This window comes from Procambarus clarkii, chromosome 51 (genome assembly GCF_040958095.1).
Source record: "Procambarus clarkii isolate CNS0578487 chromosome 51, FALCON_Pclarkii_2.0, whole genome shotgun sequence".
Classification (NCBI taxonomy): domain Eukaryota; kingdom Metazoa; phylum Arthropoda; class Malacostraca; order Decapoda; family Cambaridae; genus Procambarus; species Procambarus clarkii.
The window spans coordinates 21,498,368-21,518,746 of NC_091200.1; the positions used below are offsets into that span (position 1 = coordinate 21,498,368).

Consider the following 20,379-nt stretch of genomic DNA (forward strand, 5'->3'; position numbering starts at 1 on the left):
CCTGTCCTAGGAGCCTCACTCAGGTACTGGTGCCAAGTGGTAATTTATGGTAAGCGTATTTAACTCTGTTAACGTAGCTTTACTATTTTTCATTCAATTTCATTTTTTATAAGGTGCGGTGTATTGTGCATTACGAGAGTAACATATAGTGAAGGTGAGACAACTTTGGATTACGTGGTGACTGTAGGCCGCAGTCATACTCTTAATTGGTCATCTCTCCCTCCTTGTTATTACTCGTATTTACCATCTATGTCCCTTGAATATTTCTCATTCTGACAGATCATCATATTAGTACCCTGGTACTGTGGTCTGCCCCGGGTCAAGAGTACCCAATCTTCTGCAATCTGACTGTAGGAGGACAAAGAGGGCCATAGTTCCTCTAGCTCGAACTTTAGTTGCTGAATTGGGACCTCAGCAGCAGTTCTCGTCACCAGTTGACACCTCGCACCCCTACACGTCAGTCAGAGATGATGATACATACAACGGTAGGGAATTAGCTTATTTTTTCAGAGCACAAAAGTTCGCTAATTCTGTAAGTATCATATTAAATTCAGTAGGAAAAACTTGCTTTATGTCCTATAGAGACTTGGCAAGGTATGCCTACATCCTTGGACTACCAATTTTACTTTTGAAGCATTTAACTGTTTCATTTGTTTTCGAAACTTTGTTTCATTTGTTAGTAGGATTTTCTTGCCCTTATTCTCTTACATGAGTACCGGGTACAAGATTTCCTGCGCCCTTGATTTAATTTAATATCTTTCACTTAACGTTAATTGTTAAAGATCACACAGGATAGGTGCCAGTTGCCACGTTGTCCTGTTTCTGACATTTCATTATTGAACATTCGTGTACCTTTATTTGCTAATTTCACCATGTTTCGTCTCCAAACTTTCCGTGCAAATCCAGCAGGTGAAATAGGAACTTTAAGTCGTGCCAAGAGGACTGAATTACAAACTCTTGCACATGAGTATCAACTAGAAGTTCCCTACCAAGCCAACAAAAATGACCTACACAACCTGTTGCTGGATTACTATTTAGAGCAAGGTAAGATAGACTCTGAAACTCATGAAACTTACTATATTGCAGATAAAACTGATTTGGCAACGCTGAAACTCAAACTAGAGCTGGCCAAGATTGAAGAACGAACAGCTGCCATACGGAGGGAAGAACAAGAACGCGAAGCTGCTATGAGGAGAGACGAACGAGAACGCGAAGCTGCTTTGAGGAGAGAAGAACACGAACGCGAGGTCGCATTACTCCGTGAACGTGAACGAGTACAGCTTGAAACACTCCAGGAGCGGGAACGCTTACAGCTTGAAACCAAACAACGCGAGTTGGAAATACAACGCGAACATGACAAGCAACAAGCGACTCTGGCTCTAGAGTGTCGTCAACGTGAAATCGCCCTGGAAACTTCACACTTCACTCAACGCCAGCAAGCTACTGCCAATCTTCCCGTCAGTTTTAATATATCACATGCAAGTAAGTTAATGCCATCCTTTGTAGAAGCAGAAGTTGATGTGTTCTTTACCACCTTTGAAACCCTTGCTAATCAACTCAGTTGGCCTGTCGACCAATGGGCAACACTTCTCAGAGTCCATCTTACAGGTAGAGCTGCAGTCACACTCAGTACTTTGGCGTCTGAGAATGACTACTACACTCTGAAACAAGCAGTGTTGGACGCCTACCTCCTCTCTACTGAAAGTTATAGAAGGAAATTCCGTGACCACCTGAAGGCAAGTACCACTACCTTCCTCGAGTTTGCTAACACGAAACGGAGGTATTTCATGAAATGGCTGGAAGCAGCACATGTCTCTACTTTTACAGAACTCGTCAACCTGATGCTTGTTGAAGAATTCTTGAGACGTGTGCCGCCTCCTGTCCGCCTCTACTTAGCAGATAAAGAAGAAACCGACTACCTGAAGTGTGCTAAGTCGGCTGACACTTACAGCCTCATCCACCGGCTGACACCTGAACCATCCTCCAGTAAGAAGTCGTGGTACAGTTACGAGAAGGTGAGCCCCGATCAAGCTGGTTCACAACTGTACTGCAAGTATTGTAGACTCTATGGACATACCATAGACAAGTGTGGTAAGTCTCAATACAAGGGAACCACTGACCAACAACGACCCAAACCAACTCCTCCTAAGTCCGGTAAGCCTGTGATGAATGTTGGTGTTGATGTTAATGATCTTTCTCTTTTCAGTAACCACCTGTATACTGGAACTGTCTCTGCCAACGGTTCAAATCCGGAGGGACGTTTCAAATTGAAGATCTTGAGGGACACAGCGGCTCTACAATCGATCATCTTGAAGTCGGCTGTGCCCAACATAGTCTACACCGGGGAAACAGTCTTCATCACTGACCTCACTGCTACTACTCCATACCCTCTCGCCAGAGTCCACCTGGATTGTCCCTACGTGAACGGGGAAGTCCAAGTCGCCGTCAGGGAAAAGCCTTTTCCCATGCCTGGAGTGCAACTTCTCCTAGGCAACGACTTGGCAGAAGACCTGCAACCAACCAACCTGATCGTCATGGACAAACCCCAGGTGTGTAACTCTGTGCCAAGTAACCCTATTCTTGAGTATGTTCCAGCAGAGGTTCAAGAGAGTGAAGTTTCTCCTCCGGTTCTCGTGACCACCCGTGCACAAGCCGCACGTCCACAGCCAGCTGACTCTACTGCTACCGCTGTCCCTCAAGACCCTCAGAAACTACCCCCGCATCTGACCAAGTTGGAGTTCCGTAAGTTGCAGAGGGAAGATCTTACTTTAACACCATTGTTTTTCCAGGCTGAGACTCAACCCGACAGTATTCCTGGGTTCTTCCTAGAGAACGACTTGCTCTACCGCCGATATAGACCCAGTAAACTGAAGGAGGAGGACGATTGGGCCAACACCGAACAACTTGTGATTCCCACCAGCCTGCGGCCCACTATTCTACACCTGGCCCACGGATCATTCTCCCACTACGGCTTCAACAAGACTTACCATGGGATTCGTCAAGACTACTACTGGCCAGGTATGGTAAATAACGTCAAACAGTACGTAAAACAGTGTCATACATGTCAGATGGCAGGCAAACCGAACGTCTCCATTCCCAGAGCACCACTGATTCCCATACAGGTGCCTGCGGAACCTTTCCACAGACTCATAATAGACTGTGTTGGTCCTTTACCTCGGACCAGTTCAGGTAACGCCTACATCCTAACCATCCTGTGTCCTACCACCAGATTTCCCATAGCAGTTCCAGTGAAGAACATCACGGCTGCTACGGTTATCAAACATCTACTGAAGATCTTCACTCAATACGGATTTCCCAGGGAGATTCAAAGTGACTGTGGCACCAACTTCACCAGTGATCTCTTCAAAAGGACACTGGAGGAGTTCAACATCAAACAGGTATTGTCCAGCCCCTATCATCCTGCTTCACAGGGTTCTCTTGAACGTAGTCATCAGACCATCAAAGCACTCTTGAAAAAGTTTTGTAGTGAAACCTCAAAGGATTGGGATAAGCAGATTGACCTAATAATGTGTATTTTCAGAAGTCTCCCCAATGAGTCCCTAGGAGTATCTCCTTATGAGATGCTCTACGGCCGTAAGTGCCGTACTCCCCTTAAGGCTTTCAAAGACTCTCTCAGAGATGCCACCTTCAGTGAGCATCAGAATGTGCCCCAGTTTCTTCAAAACCTTCAGCACATTCTAGAGAGAGTCCACCGCTTTGCCCATGATAATCTATTGAAAGCCCAGGTGAGAATGAAGACTCATTACGACCAGACCAGCAAAGTAAGAAAATTCAAGCCGGGAGACTTCGTCCTTGCTTATTTCCCTATCCCAGGTTCACCTTTACAAAACAGATTTTCAGGACCCTACTGCGTCAAAGAGTGCAGGAATAATAATAATTATGTGATAGAGACTCCAGATAGGCGGCGGAAGACCCAGCTGTGCCACGTCAACCTCCTGAAGCAATATAATGGTACTCCTCCCACTGTCTTGACTAACTATTCCACATTCACAGAACCCTACATCCACAGTGAGACCTTCCCAGCTTCTCCTCCCGAAAGCACTGACAAGGAGTCGGCGCTTTCTAATTCCAAAATCCTTAATGATCTTCCCAAATGCTTTCAGGATAATAATCGTGCTCCTATGCCCTCTTCTAATTCCACTCTCACCTCGTCAGATAAGCCCTTCATCCTCCATGTCGACGCCAATGGTACCGACGTGGGTGGTGTCGTGATGCAGCAACGAGGCGAGAAGAATACACCTGTCAGCGACTACTGCTACAAGGATCTACGGAACAATTGGCAAGGAGCTACTCTTCCTCATCCTGAAGCTTCAGCACTTCACTCCACACCTGAAAAGTGCTCGGTCCACCATCAATACGGACCACACCACCCTACACCTCCTGCAGCACGCCCACTTCTCATCTCAACGTCTTCTACTATGGGCTTGCTACCTGCAGAAATTCAACCTGGAGACACGCTATACCAAGAGTCTGACAACATCTTAGCCCATGATCTCTCCAGAGTTTATGAAGTAGAAGCAACTCCATCCATTACTCCACCACATAACGACGTACTTCTTCCAGAACCGCAGGCTTCGGGGGAGAGTTGTGACGATAATCTCCTTCAAGAGATTGAGCCTGCTCTTCCCTCCAAAATTACGTCTTCACAATTATATAAAAAGACTATGGAAGAAATGTCCAACAACGACAACAACACCAGCAAGGCTTGCAAGGGTGAGCAGAAACGTATGCAGCCCGCCACCTGTTCGGACCCAAATCACCAAACTACCCGTTGATCGCTACGGCTCCGCTGATTGGTCGCCGGTCTGGCTGCACCTGCACTCGCCCCCCAATACTACCCGATGTCTGGGGTCGCCCCAACATCAGTCTTCAGAATGTTCCGTGCTTTCGTAGCCAGCACACCTCCCAGCTAGACTCTAGAGTGTACTGAGAGAGGTGGTGGCTTTAAGCCAATATTCCAGCACCTCCCACTTACTGTTGTATTGCACTTCTTGTTATTTTGCCTTAACGTAACTTTTCATTGTGTCATTTAAGTATTCTTATTATTTTGATTCATTGATTTTATTATAAGAATTTGTTTGTGCATTATTTTCATGTTTTGATTTATTTAACGTAATTAAAATTTCATTGTTAAAGTTTACTTGTGTTTTGTGTGTCTTCTCCTTACCTTACCACAGACGAAGTTCCAGTTTTTCTATTTTTTTTATAACTATGTGACGAGGCCATACCCCTAGCCTTAAACAGCCGAACACCAACGCGTTACCGTCACAATATATATATATATATATGCCCATTGGAGTATTTCAACATCACATCTCCCGATTCATCTAGCATCTACGCTCACTTTGGGTTTTTAGAATCTAACGTGTTTGCGTGTGTGAAATTACCTAAGTGATTACCTAAGTGTAGCTACAGGATGAGAGCTACGCTCGTGGAATCCCGTCTTCCCAGTACTCTTTGTCGCATGACGCTTTGAAACTACCAACGGTTTTGGCCTCCACCAAGAGGGCAACACGTGTGTGTGTATATGTGTGTGTGTGTGTGTGTGTGTGTGTAATTACCTAAGTGTAATTACCTAAGTGTAGTTACAGGATGAGAGCTACGCTCGTGGTGTCCCGTCTTCCCAGCACTCTTTGTCATATAACGCTTTGAAACTACTGACGGTCTTGGCCTCCACCACCTTCTCACTTAACTTGTTCCAACCGTCTACCACTCTATTTGCGAAGGTGAATTTTCTTATATTTCTTCGGCATCTGTGTTTAGCTAGTTTAAATCTATGGCCTCTTGTTCTTGAAGTTCCAGGTCTCAGGAAGTCTTCCCTGTCGATTTTATCAATTCCTGTTACTATTTTGTACGTAGTGATCATATCACCTCTTTCTGTCTTCTAGTTTTGGCATATTTAATGCTTCTAACCTCTCCTCGTAGCTCTTGCCCTTCAGTTCTGGGAGCCACTTAGTAGCATGTCTTTGCACCTTTTCCAGTTTGTTGATGTGCTTCTTAAGATATGGGCACCACACAACAGCTGCATATTCTAGCTTTGGCCTAACAAAAGTCATGAACAATTTCTTTAGTATATCGCCATCCATGTATTTAAATGCAATTCTGAAGTTAGAAAGCATTGCATAGGCTCCTTGCACAATATTCTTAATGTGGTCCTCAGGTGATAGTTTTCTATCTAGAACCACTCCTAGATCTCTTTCTTTATCAGAATTCTTTAAAGATTTCTCAAATCAAATCAAATTTCAAAAGTGTGTGTGTGTGTGTGTGTGTGTGTGTGTGTGTGTGTGTGTATAAGGAGATCAGCTTTTGTATTAGACCAGAAATTGACAAAAAACAATTTTTTTAAGTTTTAATATCGAAAATACGTCAATTGTGTTACGATTGCTTGATGAGATTTACATAACAATGCCTCATTTGAATTTTACCAATAATGTTGATAAATATTTTAGTATTTGCCATTTTATACATATATTTTTAAATTTATATATAAAGGCCTTACTCTGGACAATCAATTAAAAGTTATCTAAAATAGTCATCTTTCAGAAGTTAATATAGATATATTGAGCTCTAGAGACCCATACGAATGTGCCCGATTCGTACACACACACACACACACACACACACACACACACACACACACACACACACACACACACACACACACACACACACACACACACACACAAACACACACACATTATATATATATATATATATATATATATATATATATATATATATATATATATATATATATATATATATATATGATTCTTTCCTGGGGGTTCCTATATTGACTTGCTGCAGCATCTCAAGGGACGCCATCTCAACTGTCACACACACCATGACAGGATATCCGTCTAACTCTTCTCCTATCATATATTATGTCATGCGAATCGTCTAATCCTTCGGTGTAATATATCATGTCAGATTACCTGTCTAATACTTCACCTGTCCCACTATGTCAACTCTTTCATCTATCACTACATCATCTGATGCCGCTCACGCCTCGTCCCTCACTAGCTAATGGAGCTCGGCTGTTCTCACTACTCAGATGTTTATAATGCATCTATATCACTGTCTAGGTTGACTACACGAATGTAATTCGGATCGTAGGGGATGGTAAGGGCGGGAGGGGGGAGGAGTTGGAGCAAATGTATTTGTTTTTGTAGATTAGAAAAAATAAGTAAAGAAAATGGGAGAGAGAGAGAGAGAGAGAGAGAGAGAGAGAGAGAGAGAGAGAGAGAGAGAGAGAGAGAGAGAGAGAGAGAGAGAGAGAGAGAGAGAGTGAGAGAGAGAGAGAGAGAGAGAGAGAGAGAGTGAGAGAGAGAGAGAGAGAGAGAGAGAGAGAGAGAGAGAGAGAGAGAGAGAGAGAGAGAGAGAGAGAGAGAGAGAGACTCGTATTGATCATAGCCAAGACAGCTCTAAGACGTATTTCACACTTCGACAGCAAGGGTGTAGCAAAATCTTACATCAAGCACAAGTTCACTCTCGTCTTATGTATTCACCACTCTTCCTAGAGGCCAAGGCTGACTTTTATTTTAAACATGTTCGCTTGACATAAACATGAGTGCAAAATCATATCAGCCGAACATATGAATGCTCTGGTATACAGATGGCGCGGGCTTCATACAATCACCATCATGACTGTAACTTAGCAAGAAGTAAAATTGATTTGTAATGGGAAGAATTAATAAGCTCATCGAATAATTAGTATCTAGGGCCAGGCGTCAGATGAGTTGGTGTTGGATAACAGCTCTAAGCCAGCAGTTTCATAAGGAACATCAGCACCATTCTTTCGTGAACAATGTTCTTAGTTAAAAAAACTAAATTGTAGGGAAATAAGAAAACAGGAAGGGCAGGGTTCGGGAAGGGGCTAGGGAAAGGTAGGGGTGAGAGGATGGGTGAAAGGGGAGGATAGGGGGTAGGGGGATTGGTAACGGATGGGTGGTGCTAAGGAGAGAGAGGGTCGGGGGGTGGGAACAAGGGATGGGGGACTGTGAGGTGAGGGGCATGTGGTCGGGGGTTAGGGAAGGGTCGGAGGGTGTGGCTAGGCAAGGCTAGGCAAGGCTAGGCAGCACTGGCCCATTACACCCTGCCGGCGCCAGCTGGCCGGGAGGTAAACATTGCCTTAAGGCTCAGCCCGGGTCATAAGGCGAGGTTTTTCATGCGTCTCCCACTATGCTCCATCGACCCAAGGTGATGTAATTTTGTTTGCCGGAGCTTAACCCGAGGGACTCACCTCCCACTAACATTGTGCTATGCTTCCACATTTTCACTCGGCGCTGGACTTGTTTCGTTCTGAAGCCAGTTGGTCTACTTACCAGCAAAAAATATTGCAAGTGTCTCGAACACTTAAAGTTTACGTGTGCCATTTATGTTCATATCTTAACTACATTGGCCAGAAATATTTGTGCGTATATGATAGTTCTCTGCATTTTCGAATCGCCCAAAAATCTACCACTAATATTCAAGATTTTTTATAAACTATGCTCAAAGAAAGATCTGGGAACTCCTGGTAGCAAACATATCCGACAACAGTTGCTTGGCCCTCATAAGGTCAGCCAGGCGTTCAACGTAGATAAGATATCACAATAACAAACATGTTCTCCAGGGGTAACTAGAGCCCACGTAAGTGCATTCGACCCACAGTAGGAGTCCCTTTAAGAGTAAACACTGAGTCCTATAGTCCGCAGGACGTCAGAAACACCCAGTGCACCAAGCAGCGGATTTAGCCCCCACAGAAGACAAGGCATCTGATTCTGCAACAGTGTACATGGGCCCCACCACTCAACATGGCGTCTGACAATACCCAGGGGGGCCCTTACCAACAGTCACGGACTCCTAAACGTAGACAAGGAACATGGTGCACAGCACACCGAGCAGCAAACATGGGCCCTAACCTGTAGAATCTATATAATAAGAATATATGTCTCTGTTTGTCTGTCCAAAGCTGGAAGCCAGAGACTTGGGGCTAGTCTCACCCAAATTTGCATGAAGAATAATCTGGGGTATGGTACGGACATAGACTGGTCGGAGTAAGATTACAGTAAATGCATTAAGAAATACAGTTTGTAATCCAACCCCCCAACCCAGCGCCACGCGTGCGATTTTCATGGTCTGAAATTAAATCAGGTATGTGCTTTCCGTAGAGTTTACTGTGAGCGTTCGCACGTTACTGCGAAAGATGAACTGAATTCATTTGGGTTACAGAGATTATAAAGGGGGGTAAGAGGAGGGGAAAGACTAAGGAGCTAGGGATGACGGAGGATCCGAGGGGAGATAGGGACAGATATAGATAACAGATAGATAGGTAGATTGAGATCATTAGAGATTGTGGGAGAGGGAGGGAGGGAGAGAGAAATGAGAGGGAGGGTAGTCAGACATACAGACCTAAGCAACGCCGATTTTCCCTCTCCCATGGGAATGTACGAATGTGTGAGTGTGTGTGTGTGTGTGTGTGTGTGTGTGTGTGTGTGTGTGTGTGTGTATGTGTATGTGTGTGTGTGTGTGTGTGTGTGTGTGTGTGTGTGTGTGTGTAAAATATGAACGAAAAACATCCAGGATAATTCCTGCATTAGTCGTCTTAACAACGCGTGGTGCTGCCAGTGTTAACGTCGAGCTCAAGAAATGTTCACCCGGTGCAAAATCTTTACAAATTCTTCTGAAATATAAAAAAAGTCCTTTAGCACCATATGTTTTTTTGTTTTTGTTTTTTTTATGTACATCCTACCATGACCTCAGCCCAACCAGCAACTAAATGACCTCGTCCCTGCAAACATCACATTTAAGGTTCCAAAGCCTCATCCTCCACCCTTTCCTGTCCCCCCCCCCTCTCCTAAGCTACCACCTGCACCCTCAAAAGCTCTCATTAAACTTATCAAAGTAAAATAAACGGGAACTAGTTGACTATCCGTGTGTGTGTGTACTCACCTAGTTGTATTCACCTAGTTGTGTTTGCGGGGGTTGAGCTTTGCTCTTTCGGCCCGCCTCTCAACTGTCAATCAATTGTTCATTAACTACTTTATTTTGTCCATACCACACACACACACACACACACACACACACACACACACACACACACACACACACACACACACACATACACACACACACACACGGAAGCAGCCCGTAACAGCTCACTAACTCCCAGGTACCTATTTACTGCTAGATAACAGGGGCATCAGAGGTGAAAGGAACTTTGCCCATTTGTTTCTGCCTGGTCCGGGAATCGAACCCAGGCCACAGAATTACGAGTCCGCTCATCTACTAGACCCCCAATGTGTGTGTGTGTGTGTGTGTGTGTGTGTGTGTGTGTGTGTGTGTGTGTGTGTGTGTAGCAGAGCTGGAAGGTATACCACGTTCTTCTTCTTCAGCATCTTAAAAGAAACGTACTGCTGTCTTGGCGGACTAAGACCTCTACAGGAAACTAAGACTTGCGCCGCCGGTCTGCTCTTGATTAACAGTCTTAACCAGAAAGAAAAAAGTTAGCAGGGGAAGAACTTTAAGTCCTGGGCCTCCTCCCGACCCCCCCCCCCCCCCAGAGGCGAAGGAAGCGGTGAAAGGAGAAAATGTGAGAGGAAAAAAAGGTGAAGATAGTATATTTGTACAGAAAGATATGCAGGGATGAGAAGAAAATAGACGGAGGAAAAGGGATAAGGGACTAACTTTAGAAGTTAAAAAATAAGGATAGAACGTATGAGGAGAATGTGGGTAAAATAATTGTGATGTGAGGAAGACAAGAATGCAAGAATGTGAAGAAAATGAGTAGGCAAAAGAGCAATTAAGTAATACAAGTGAATATGATGTAATATGAGGGTGAGGTTCGTCCAAGTTTGGAAAGCGGGGTGTGTGTGTGTGTGTGTATTCACCTAGTTGCATTCGCCTAGCGGTGCTTGCGGGGTTGAGCTCTGCTCTTTCGGCCTGCCTCTCAACTATATATATCAACTGTTACTAACTCATTTTCACACACACACACACACACACACACACACACACACACACACACACACACACACACACACACACACACACACAGGAAGCAGCCCGAAGCAGCTGTCTAACTCCCAGGTACCTATTTACTGCTAGGTAACAGAAGCATCAGGGTGAAGGAAAATCTGCCCATTTGTTTTTACGGCCCTGCCGCGGGGATCGAACCCCGGTCCCTAGGTCCACGAGTCTAGAGCGCTGTCCACTTACACACACACACACACACACACACACCGGGTGGATGGTGGCTGTGTGTGTGTGTGTGTGTGTGTGTGTGTGTGTGTGTGTGTGTGTGTGTGTGTGTGTGTGTGTGTGTGTACTCACCTAATTGTGCTTGCGGGGGTTGAGCTTTGGCTCTTTGGTCCCGCCTCTCAACTGTCAATCAACTGGTGTACAGATTCCTGAGCCTACTGGGCGTAAAATAAAATGTGTGAGTGTGTGTGTGTGTGTGTGTGTGTGTGTGTGTGTGTGTGTGTGTGTGTGTGTGTGTGTGTGTGTGTGTGTGTGTGTGTGCGTGCGCGTGCGAGTAAGGGGTGCATACATACACCTTGATAATATAAATCAACAGATAGTCTCTCGTCCCAGATCACACATTCCACGTGTTAAAGCCAGCACACACTATCACAAATCACACACATCACCACCATCCACTAGTATTAAATGTCTCACCTTCAAGGTTACATCATAAACAATATAAAAAGGACATGTTCCTGTCACCCAAAATACCTCGTGATAATAAACTGCCACAATCTTCCCCTTCCGTGGACATTTGATTCAACAATCTACAACCTTTGCAGCCTCACCCATGAATGGAATCTCTTATCCTTGAAGCAACGTCTGTGGCGATGTCTCTTAACTTCACCAATGATATTAACAGATTTTAACTATCGTTTAGATCAAGATTTGGTCAGTATTATGCTTAATAAAAAAATTTTTTATAGATTTGAACAATAGTAAAGTGTTAAATCACGGAATTTATAGACTTATACGACTGATTTAATATCTATTATTAACAGTTATTTGTTAGAACAATATTTGATCTTAATAAAACTCTCTTGTGGCAATGTTTGTTTACATTTTGCAGCGGATGTTCGTAACCTTTAACTAACATTGGCTTCGTCTTACAGTACAACATCAAGAAGAAGGAGGAGATCGTGCCAGAGGAAGTCGCAATGCCAGACAACCCGCTTATGAGGAAGAAAAAGACGCCCGAAGAACTTGCTGCTGAAGCCGAAGCCGAAGATCAGGACGAATTCATGAGTGAGTAACATAGACATGAGGAGACTTAGAAGCAGGATAAGATCAGGGAGATAGGAGGAGGAATAGCGACAAGAGAGGAATTGGGGCAGTGAAAGTAGGATTAGCAATAGTAGTAAGATTAGGAGCTGCGAATAGGTGCATGAGTAGTAGGAGCAGAGGAAGAATAGGAGCAGAGAAAAGATTAGGATCAGGAGAAGGAGGAGGAGTTGGCACAGGGCAGGAGAAGGAAGGGGATGTCTTGAACACTTGTGCACGCATAAACGCAACTGTCCTTACTAAATATGTGTCTGTGAAGATCTTCAGACGAGTACACACCATCCAGCTCTCAGGCTGTCATGTAGACACACATGAACAGTCTACACACACACGCACATGCAACAAATCAGACCACCCTCCCCCCCCCCACACACACACATACACACAGCCTCGCGGCTGAGTGGACAGCGCTTGGGAGTCATAGTCCTAATGGCCCGGGTTTGATTCCCGGCGGAGGCGGAAACATATGGGCAGATTTCCTTCCGCCCTGATGCATCTGTTCACCTAGCAGTAAATACGTACCTGGGAGTTAGACAGCTGCTACGGGCTGCTCCTGGGTATATGTGTGTGCGTGTGCGTGTGTTAGAGAGAAATATATGTAGTAGATATAACAGAGGAAAAAAAAGATTGGATAGAAAGGCGAGGTCCAAGAGCAAACAGCTCGATTCTGCAGACACAAATAGTAAAATAATCCCATCCTAACACACCCACACACACACGAAGAGGCTTCCGAAAGCTATGAACCAATTACGTGAGACCCACTATTCAGAATGCTACCTAAAGAGGTACAAAACAACTAGAAAAAGTCCAAAACTATGCAACAAGGCGCGTTCCTGAGTTAAGGGGAACTGAGCTATGAAGAAAAACTTAAGAAAATGGCCCTCACTTCTCTGGGAGCAAGGAGCAACAGGGTATACAAGGTAAATTATGATGTAGAAAATTCTAAGGGAAATTAAGCAAGTAAATAGAGAAGCAACATTAAAAGTGAAGAACAGAAGAACTGTGGGGACTTAATTGAAAAATTAGAGGTACACATGAGTTATAGAGAGGTCAGAAGGACATGTTACAGTGAACGAGTTGTAAATATTTGGAATAGATTAAATAAGGAAGTTATCGAGTCCAGTTCGAAGCACAGTTTGAAATGTAAATATGATAACAACAATGAGTGAAAATGGTCATTGCATTGAACAACTGATGGTTGGAAAGAGAAAGTGTAACAGCAAGCGCTCGACCTTTGAAACACACTCTGGTGAGTGCATGTAGACGAGTGCTAACACGCACTCTCAGGCGTGACTTGTGTTAGACGAGGAGAGTCAGAATGTACTCTGTCCTCCCTGCAGTTATTACATTGTGTAATATATACAAGAATGGGCAGAAGTGGAATATATAAGAAATGTCTAGATATATAAAAAATAAGAGGCAGCCTAGTGATCAGGGGCCAGATTCACGAAGCAGTTACGCAAGTACTTACGAACCTGTACATCTTTCCTCAATCTTTGACGGCTTTGGATAAATTTATTAAACAATTTACAAGCTTGTAAAGTTCCCAGTGCACTGTTGTTGTCGATATAAACAGCCTCCTGGTGCTTCAGAGCTCATGAACTGTTTAATTATTGTAAACAAAGCCGCCAAAGATTGAGAAAAGATGTACAGGTTCGAAAGTGCTTGCGTAACTGTTTCGTGAATCTGGCCCCAGAGAAGGCAAGAAGCATTGCAGTGGCACTCAAGAACGATCCGACGAAAAGAACGAAAGAAAGGCATGCGAGAACCGACGGAAATAACGAAATAGAGGAACGAGACGAAGCACTGAAAGAAGGAAATAGATGGACAGCAACAGCCACACCAGAGGAGGGAAGGTGTGGCTGTACAACGCACCGATCAACTCACATTATTTTGGCATAAATCCTTCGACTTTCCGCTCGACTACTTCTCCACACATCGAGTCAGCTATCGGTTGGTCTGTAAGAACAGAGCGTGAACCTCTTCAAGAGGAAACTAGATCGTTTCCTTCAAGGAGTGCCGGACCAACCGGGCTGTGGTGGGTATGTGGGCCTGCGGGCCGCTCCAAGCAACAGCCTGGTGGACGAAACTCTCACAAGTCAAGTCTGGCCTCGGGCCGGGCTTGGGGAGTAGAAGAACTCCCAGAACCCCATCAGCCAGGTATATGTGGGCCTGCGGGCCGCTCCAAGCAACAGCCTGGTGGACGAAACTCTCACAAGTCAAGTCTGGCCTCGGGCCGGGCTTGGGGAGTAGAAGAACTCCCAGAACCCCATCAACCAGGTACCAACTTCCTTCCATATCATATGAAGCAAAACTATGTTCACGCGGGTCGGCCCGAGGTGACGATGAACCACAGGACCTCGTATTAATTTACGAAAGTTCAAAACGGTGACCCTGAGCCATGAGAGTCACCTCCCTAATCTTTCCCCAAGATGTTGAAAGATGGAAGATTGTATGAAAAAGATTAAACAAAAGAAATATTGAAGAAATACTCAAAGTATGAAACTGAACCAATCACAAATCCAGTATACGAGTGGACGTCATCCACCCAAAAGAATAAAAACAACAGGGATTGAGAGTAATCTTAAATAAAAGAGAATGGACAGAGAACAAATGCAGGCGATGAGTCACAATAACGTGGCTAAAGTATGATGAACAGACACACACTAGAATGTGAAGGGACGACGACGTTACGGTCAGTCCTGGACCATTCTCAAGGGACGACGACGTTACGGTCAGTCCTGGACCATTCTCAAGGGACGACGACGTTACGGTCAGTCCTGGACCATTCTCAAGGGACGACGACGTTACGGTCAGTCCTGGACCATTCTCAAGGGACGACGACGTTACGGTCAGTCCTGGACCATTCTCAAGGGACGACGACGTTACGGTCAGTCCTGGACCATTCTCAAGGGACGTCGACGTTACGGTCAGTCCTGGACCATTCTCAAGGGACGACGACGTTACGGTCAGTCCTGGACCATTCTCAAGGGACGACGACGTTACGGTCAGTCCTGGACCATTCTCAAGGGACGACGACGTTACGGTCAGTCCTGGAAAATTCTCAAGGGACGACGACGTTACTGTCAGTCCTGGACCATTCTCAAGTCGATTGGAAACGTCGTCGTCCCTTCACATTCTAGTGTGTGATCTGTTCATCAAACGACAGAGAACAAAGCTCTGTAAAGACTGTGAGACTAGAAAAGACAAGCAGAAGTCACAGGACTGTTTTGGGAGTTAGTGACGAGGAAAAATGCAGGGTGGTTTCTGAAGCAAACAGAGCGAGATGGGAATTGAGAGCTAAGCAAGAGTAAAGAGGAAGAACAAGGAATGGAAATGAGAATTAGGCCTCCGTAATTGAAAAAAAATGATATAGAGAGATCAGGGAAGAGCTGGAGGTAACCACAGGGATATATAAGGAGGTGAAGTTGTAACAATAAAAAAAAAACAGAAATTACTTGAAATAAAACTTTAAGAGTTGTTAGAACCCAACAGTTTGGTAGAACAATACAAATAATCATGCAAGTGACTGTGAGGACTAAGCAGGTCGTGCTGTACGACCACGACGGAGAGACAGAAACCAGTTATTGTACACAAATCAACGACGAAAGGGACAGAGACACTGAAGGAGAGCAAGCTTGGGATATGAAACAGGTAACCAAGATTACCTGTCTTTTGTAATCCCACTGGCTACCTGTAGAAAATGAGATAAATCCTGACAAAAAAGAGGTATCTGAGGGATGCAAATAGATATAGAGAAGTGTACCTCAACCGAAATGTACCTAGAGATGATAGAGAGACAAATTGGCAGAAAAGCAAGTGCGTGGCGATCTCCTGGGTACGGTCGTCTCAGTAAATAAATAGTTCCCAAAACAACAGACACCATTGACACCCAAACAGTAGCGAACAACACTCCAACAACCTCCTTAGATACTCAATAAAAAGACCAAGTCTGGCTGCTTGACACCAGACTCCTCCTTCCCATCCCCTGACCTTAAAACATGAACCAAACTGATCCTCTCTAAACCGTGACGTGGCCCCCTGTAGTAACGAACAGTATATGTGTAATGTTCACAAATGCTGATGGCATAAGGAATAAGTCAAGGGAACTCAAGGAGAAAGCACAGGAACTTTTCACAGGGAATATTATGATGCGAGTAATTAAAACTTTTTTAAAGTGACAGAAGGCAGCAACGGTTGTCATTTCAATGAGAGCAAAATTTCTGCTCCTTGGAGATTTTAATCGCAAGGAACTTTACGGAGAAACGAAGGATAATCAGTAACACACATTCAGTCATATAGACACATGTACATTCCCCCACATGTACAGGCTGCACCTCTGATACGCGTGCACATGCACTCGCACATGCACACACATGCACACACACACACACACGCACGCACACGCACACAAACGCACAATAACAATACCATCTCTACCCCGGACGAAGGTAATAGCAGCAGCAGCCATATTAACAACAAGGCGGAACACACACCAGCAGCACCAGAGCACCAACAATAACAGCACTTACCAGTAGAACTGATGGTGGTGGCACATCATAGGACGTTGTCTCTCTCTCTCTCTCTCTCTCTCTCTCTCTCTCTCTCTCTCTCTCTCTCTCTCTCTCTCTCTCTCTCTCTCTCTCTACCATTGAATACTACATAGCGAAACCAATCCAGCACCAAATTCTCAACATCCAATAGGCTCAGCAGCAAATCCTAACCAATCAGTGTGCAGGATTACCCACCACAGTAGTTTGGAGAGTGCAGAGCGTCAAGCGTACTCAGCACAGCTATTCTAAGTCAGGACCTCCCCGCACTGGGACCTGAGAGACAGACCTGAGTGAAAGCCCTTAATCTCTACCCGATATTCTGCTCGGTGAATCATCCGTCCCTTTAGATGCTGCCAAGATTGTCGAGATTAATCAAGTCACCCGCGTGATTAACTGCGTATTGATCAATTGGGACTTCTAGGTTAACAGCTACAGAATATGATGATCAAAGTTAGGGGACTCGGTCCATCCCTTTTAACACATGATTTGGAGTCTAAATAATTGTCTTTTACTCGCGTCACTCCTTTGTTGTTTTCCGGTACTGTAGAGGACAGCCTCTTTGATCAAGGGACACGCTCGAGCAGAGCCTCTTGTGTGACAATATCCACTAGTATGATCGTGTTCACTCGATGACCGGCTCTAAAATAAATGAAACTAGTGAAAGTACACCAAAAAGGGACGTCTCCATGCATGATAAAATCATCTCCATGATTTTCTCAACTATTTTTTCCATTAACTTGATGAGGCACTCTGTTATGATATTTGCTCCTTGATGAAGCATCATAATAGTAGCTGCCACTCATAGCTGTACTTCATTATGATAGCTCACACTCCAGCAGTGGAGACACTTATGTAATTTCAATCGAGGACTCAAACGCAAAGATACAAACTTGTGAATAGATGGAATGCACTAGGGATGAAAGTGGCACGCGCCGTACGTGGACTTCTTTTCAGATTTGATAGACTTCAAATGACTGAATCTGTGTCCTAGTCGAGTGACGGTTGAGAGGTGGGACCCACTAGCTAAAGCAAAGCCACAAACATTAAAACACAAGTATAAACACACACACACACACACACACACACACACACACACACACACACACACACACACACACACACACACACACACACACACACACACACACAATTTGAATTTCCATCACCACATACAACATTCTCAGAGGAATTGACAGGGTAGACAAGGATGGATTATTTAACACGGGTGATACGCGAACAAGGCGACACAGGTGGAAGCTGAGTACCCAAATGAGCCACAGAGACGTTAGAACGAACTTTTCAGTGTCAGAGTAGTTAGTAAATAGAATGCATTAGGAAGTGATGTAGTGGAGGCTGACTCCATACACAGTTTCAAATGTAGATATGATAGAACTCGAGAAGCTCAGGAATCTGTACACCAGTAGACTATTGAGAGGCGGGACCAAAGAGCCGAAGCTCAACCCCCGCAAGCACAACTAGCTGAGTATGCATACACATTAGAGAACAGGCGGTTAGAGAGGCGGAGCCCAAGACTAACAGCACGATCCTCTTGGCATAAGAGAAACAGACAATAGGTACTTCAATATTAGTTTGTGAACATAAGAATGAGGGTGACTGCAGAAGACCTATTGGCCCATACGAGGCAGTTTCTATTTATATCCACCCAATCATATATATATATATATGTCTAACCTACGCTTGAAACACTCGAGGGATCTTACTTCTATTATGTTACGCGGTAATTGGTTCCACAAATCAACTACCCTGTGATACACAGTTTGGGATGTACATATATAATGTTGGACTGCAAGACTCAACACAACGACCTGGACAAAATAAACGGATGATTCTTCAAATGAGACCTGGAGTTTAGCGCAAGGAAGTGCAAAGTAAGGATGTTAAGGACCAGGAACAGGAATCCGGACAAAAGCTATCATATGGAAGACAAACCCTTGCAACGCAAAAGGAGAATACTACTTGGTGGTTTACATTATAGATCAATACCTTTGACCTGGTAATAATATTATCCATGTCAATATTATTATTCAACCAGCAGAGAATATCTGCTAGTTGAGAGGTCGGACCTCTCACCAATAACCACCATCAAAATAATTCTTATCAGCTTCACATGGAAGGTTTGCCAATATAACACATTGTTTTTAGTAATCTGAGTATAATAGTCGATCAGAACTTTGTATGCCACGTATGTCAGACCAGTTTTGAGGAATGCTGCACCAAGCTGAAGCCCTTATTTCGTTTAACACAAAAGGATATTGAACAAAACACACAGAAATCACAATAGCCTGATATATCAAATGATATATCAACTGTGCACTCATCAAAGCCCCTGTGGATTTGTTCATACTGGAAAAGCTTAGAAAAATGGCACCACACTATTCCCAGGGCCGAGTTGCATAAGTTACGAGGAAATACCACTGATAAAAATACTCACGCACAAAGTACCAAGAGCAAAGAACAGTGCAAACAAGGACAGACTACCACAAGGGATGCACGAACACGGCAACACAGATGGAAACTGAATTCCTAAATGGGTCAAAGACACACACACACACACAACTCTGTGTCCTAATAGTCAACAAATGGCGTACAGTAACAAGTGTTGTGGTGGTATACACAACTTCAAATGGAAGAAATGAGAGACCTGGAGCCTCAGCAACATCTACATCGGTCTATTTACGTGGGAGAGGCTGGACTTAGGAACGGAAACTCGTCCCGGCAAATACAGTTAGATGAGTACACACACACACACACACACACACACACACACACACACACACACACACACACACACACACACACACACACACACTGAGATACCTCAACAGTCTATATTCGTACTAAACACCAACATAGCAGAATGCTTTAAGAAACACATATAGCAAATCCAAGCAACAATTCGTTTGCTTCCAACAAATTATAACAGAAATTAATTCACGTTTCTATGCTCAGAATCTTCGAATGATATGTGACCAAAAAATTATGAAATTTATAAAATTCCCCATATGTTTTTGTACTTGTATGTCTATATGTCCACATACACGTGTATGAAAATGTGTATGTACGTGAGTGTATGTCTGCGTTTGTGCGCGTGCGTATGTACGTACTTACCTAACACAACTTATGGAAGAGGAGACTTTTAAGGAACAAGTAATTCCATAACCTCCAAACCTTTGTTTTTAGTCAAATCCGCTTTTAACACCATGACTGGAAGTAGACTCAACTGCGTCCCTTGTGAAATCCCCCAATTGTACTCGCCTAGTTTGTTCTTGTGGAGGATCACCTACGGCTATTAGGTCCTGTCTCTCGTCCCATAATCGATAGGTGAATAGCTTCCTAAGCCAATGCTTCTCTGTCATATCTTCAATTTTATGGAATTCATTTCCATCACTAAATATCATCGCCCTATGCTATCCCTCTATTTTTATACTGAAAAAAATATTTGTCTCTGTGGTATATTGAAGCCCAACCACTTGGAGTGGGCGGTAGAGCGACGGTCTCG

At 44.2% G+C, this 20,379-nt stretch overlaps 1 protein-coding gene across 2 annotated transcripts in view; it reads left to right on the plus strand.

Annotated features, from left to right (window-relative positions):
- Window positions 1–20,379, plus strand: part of cpx (synaptic transmission protein complexin) — a 331,955-nt gene that overhangs the window by 288,407 nt on the left and 23,169 nt on the right. For both annotated transcript variants that reach the window (XM_069304076.1, XM_069304077.1), the window contains exon 4: window positions 12,138–12,270. In XM_069304076.1, coding sequence (XP_069160177.1) covers window positions 12,138–12,270 — 133 coding nt within the window. The remainder of the gene's footprint in view (window positions 1–12,137; window positions 12,271–20,379) is intronic.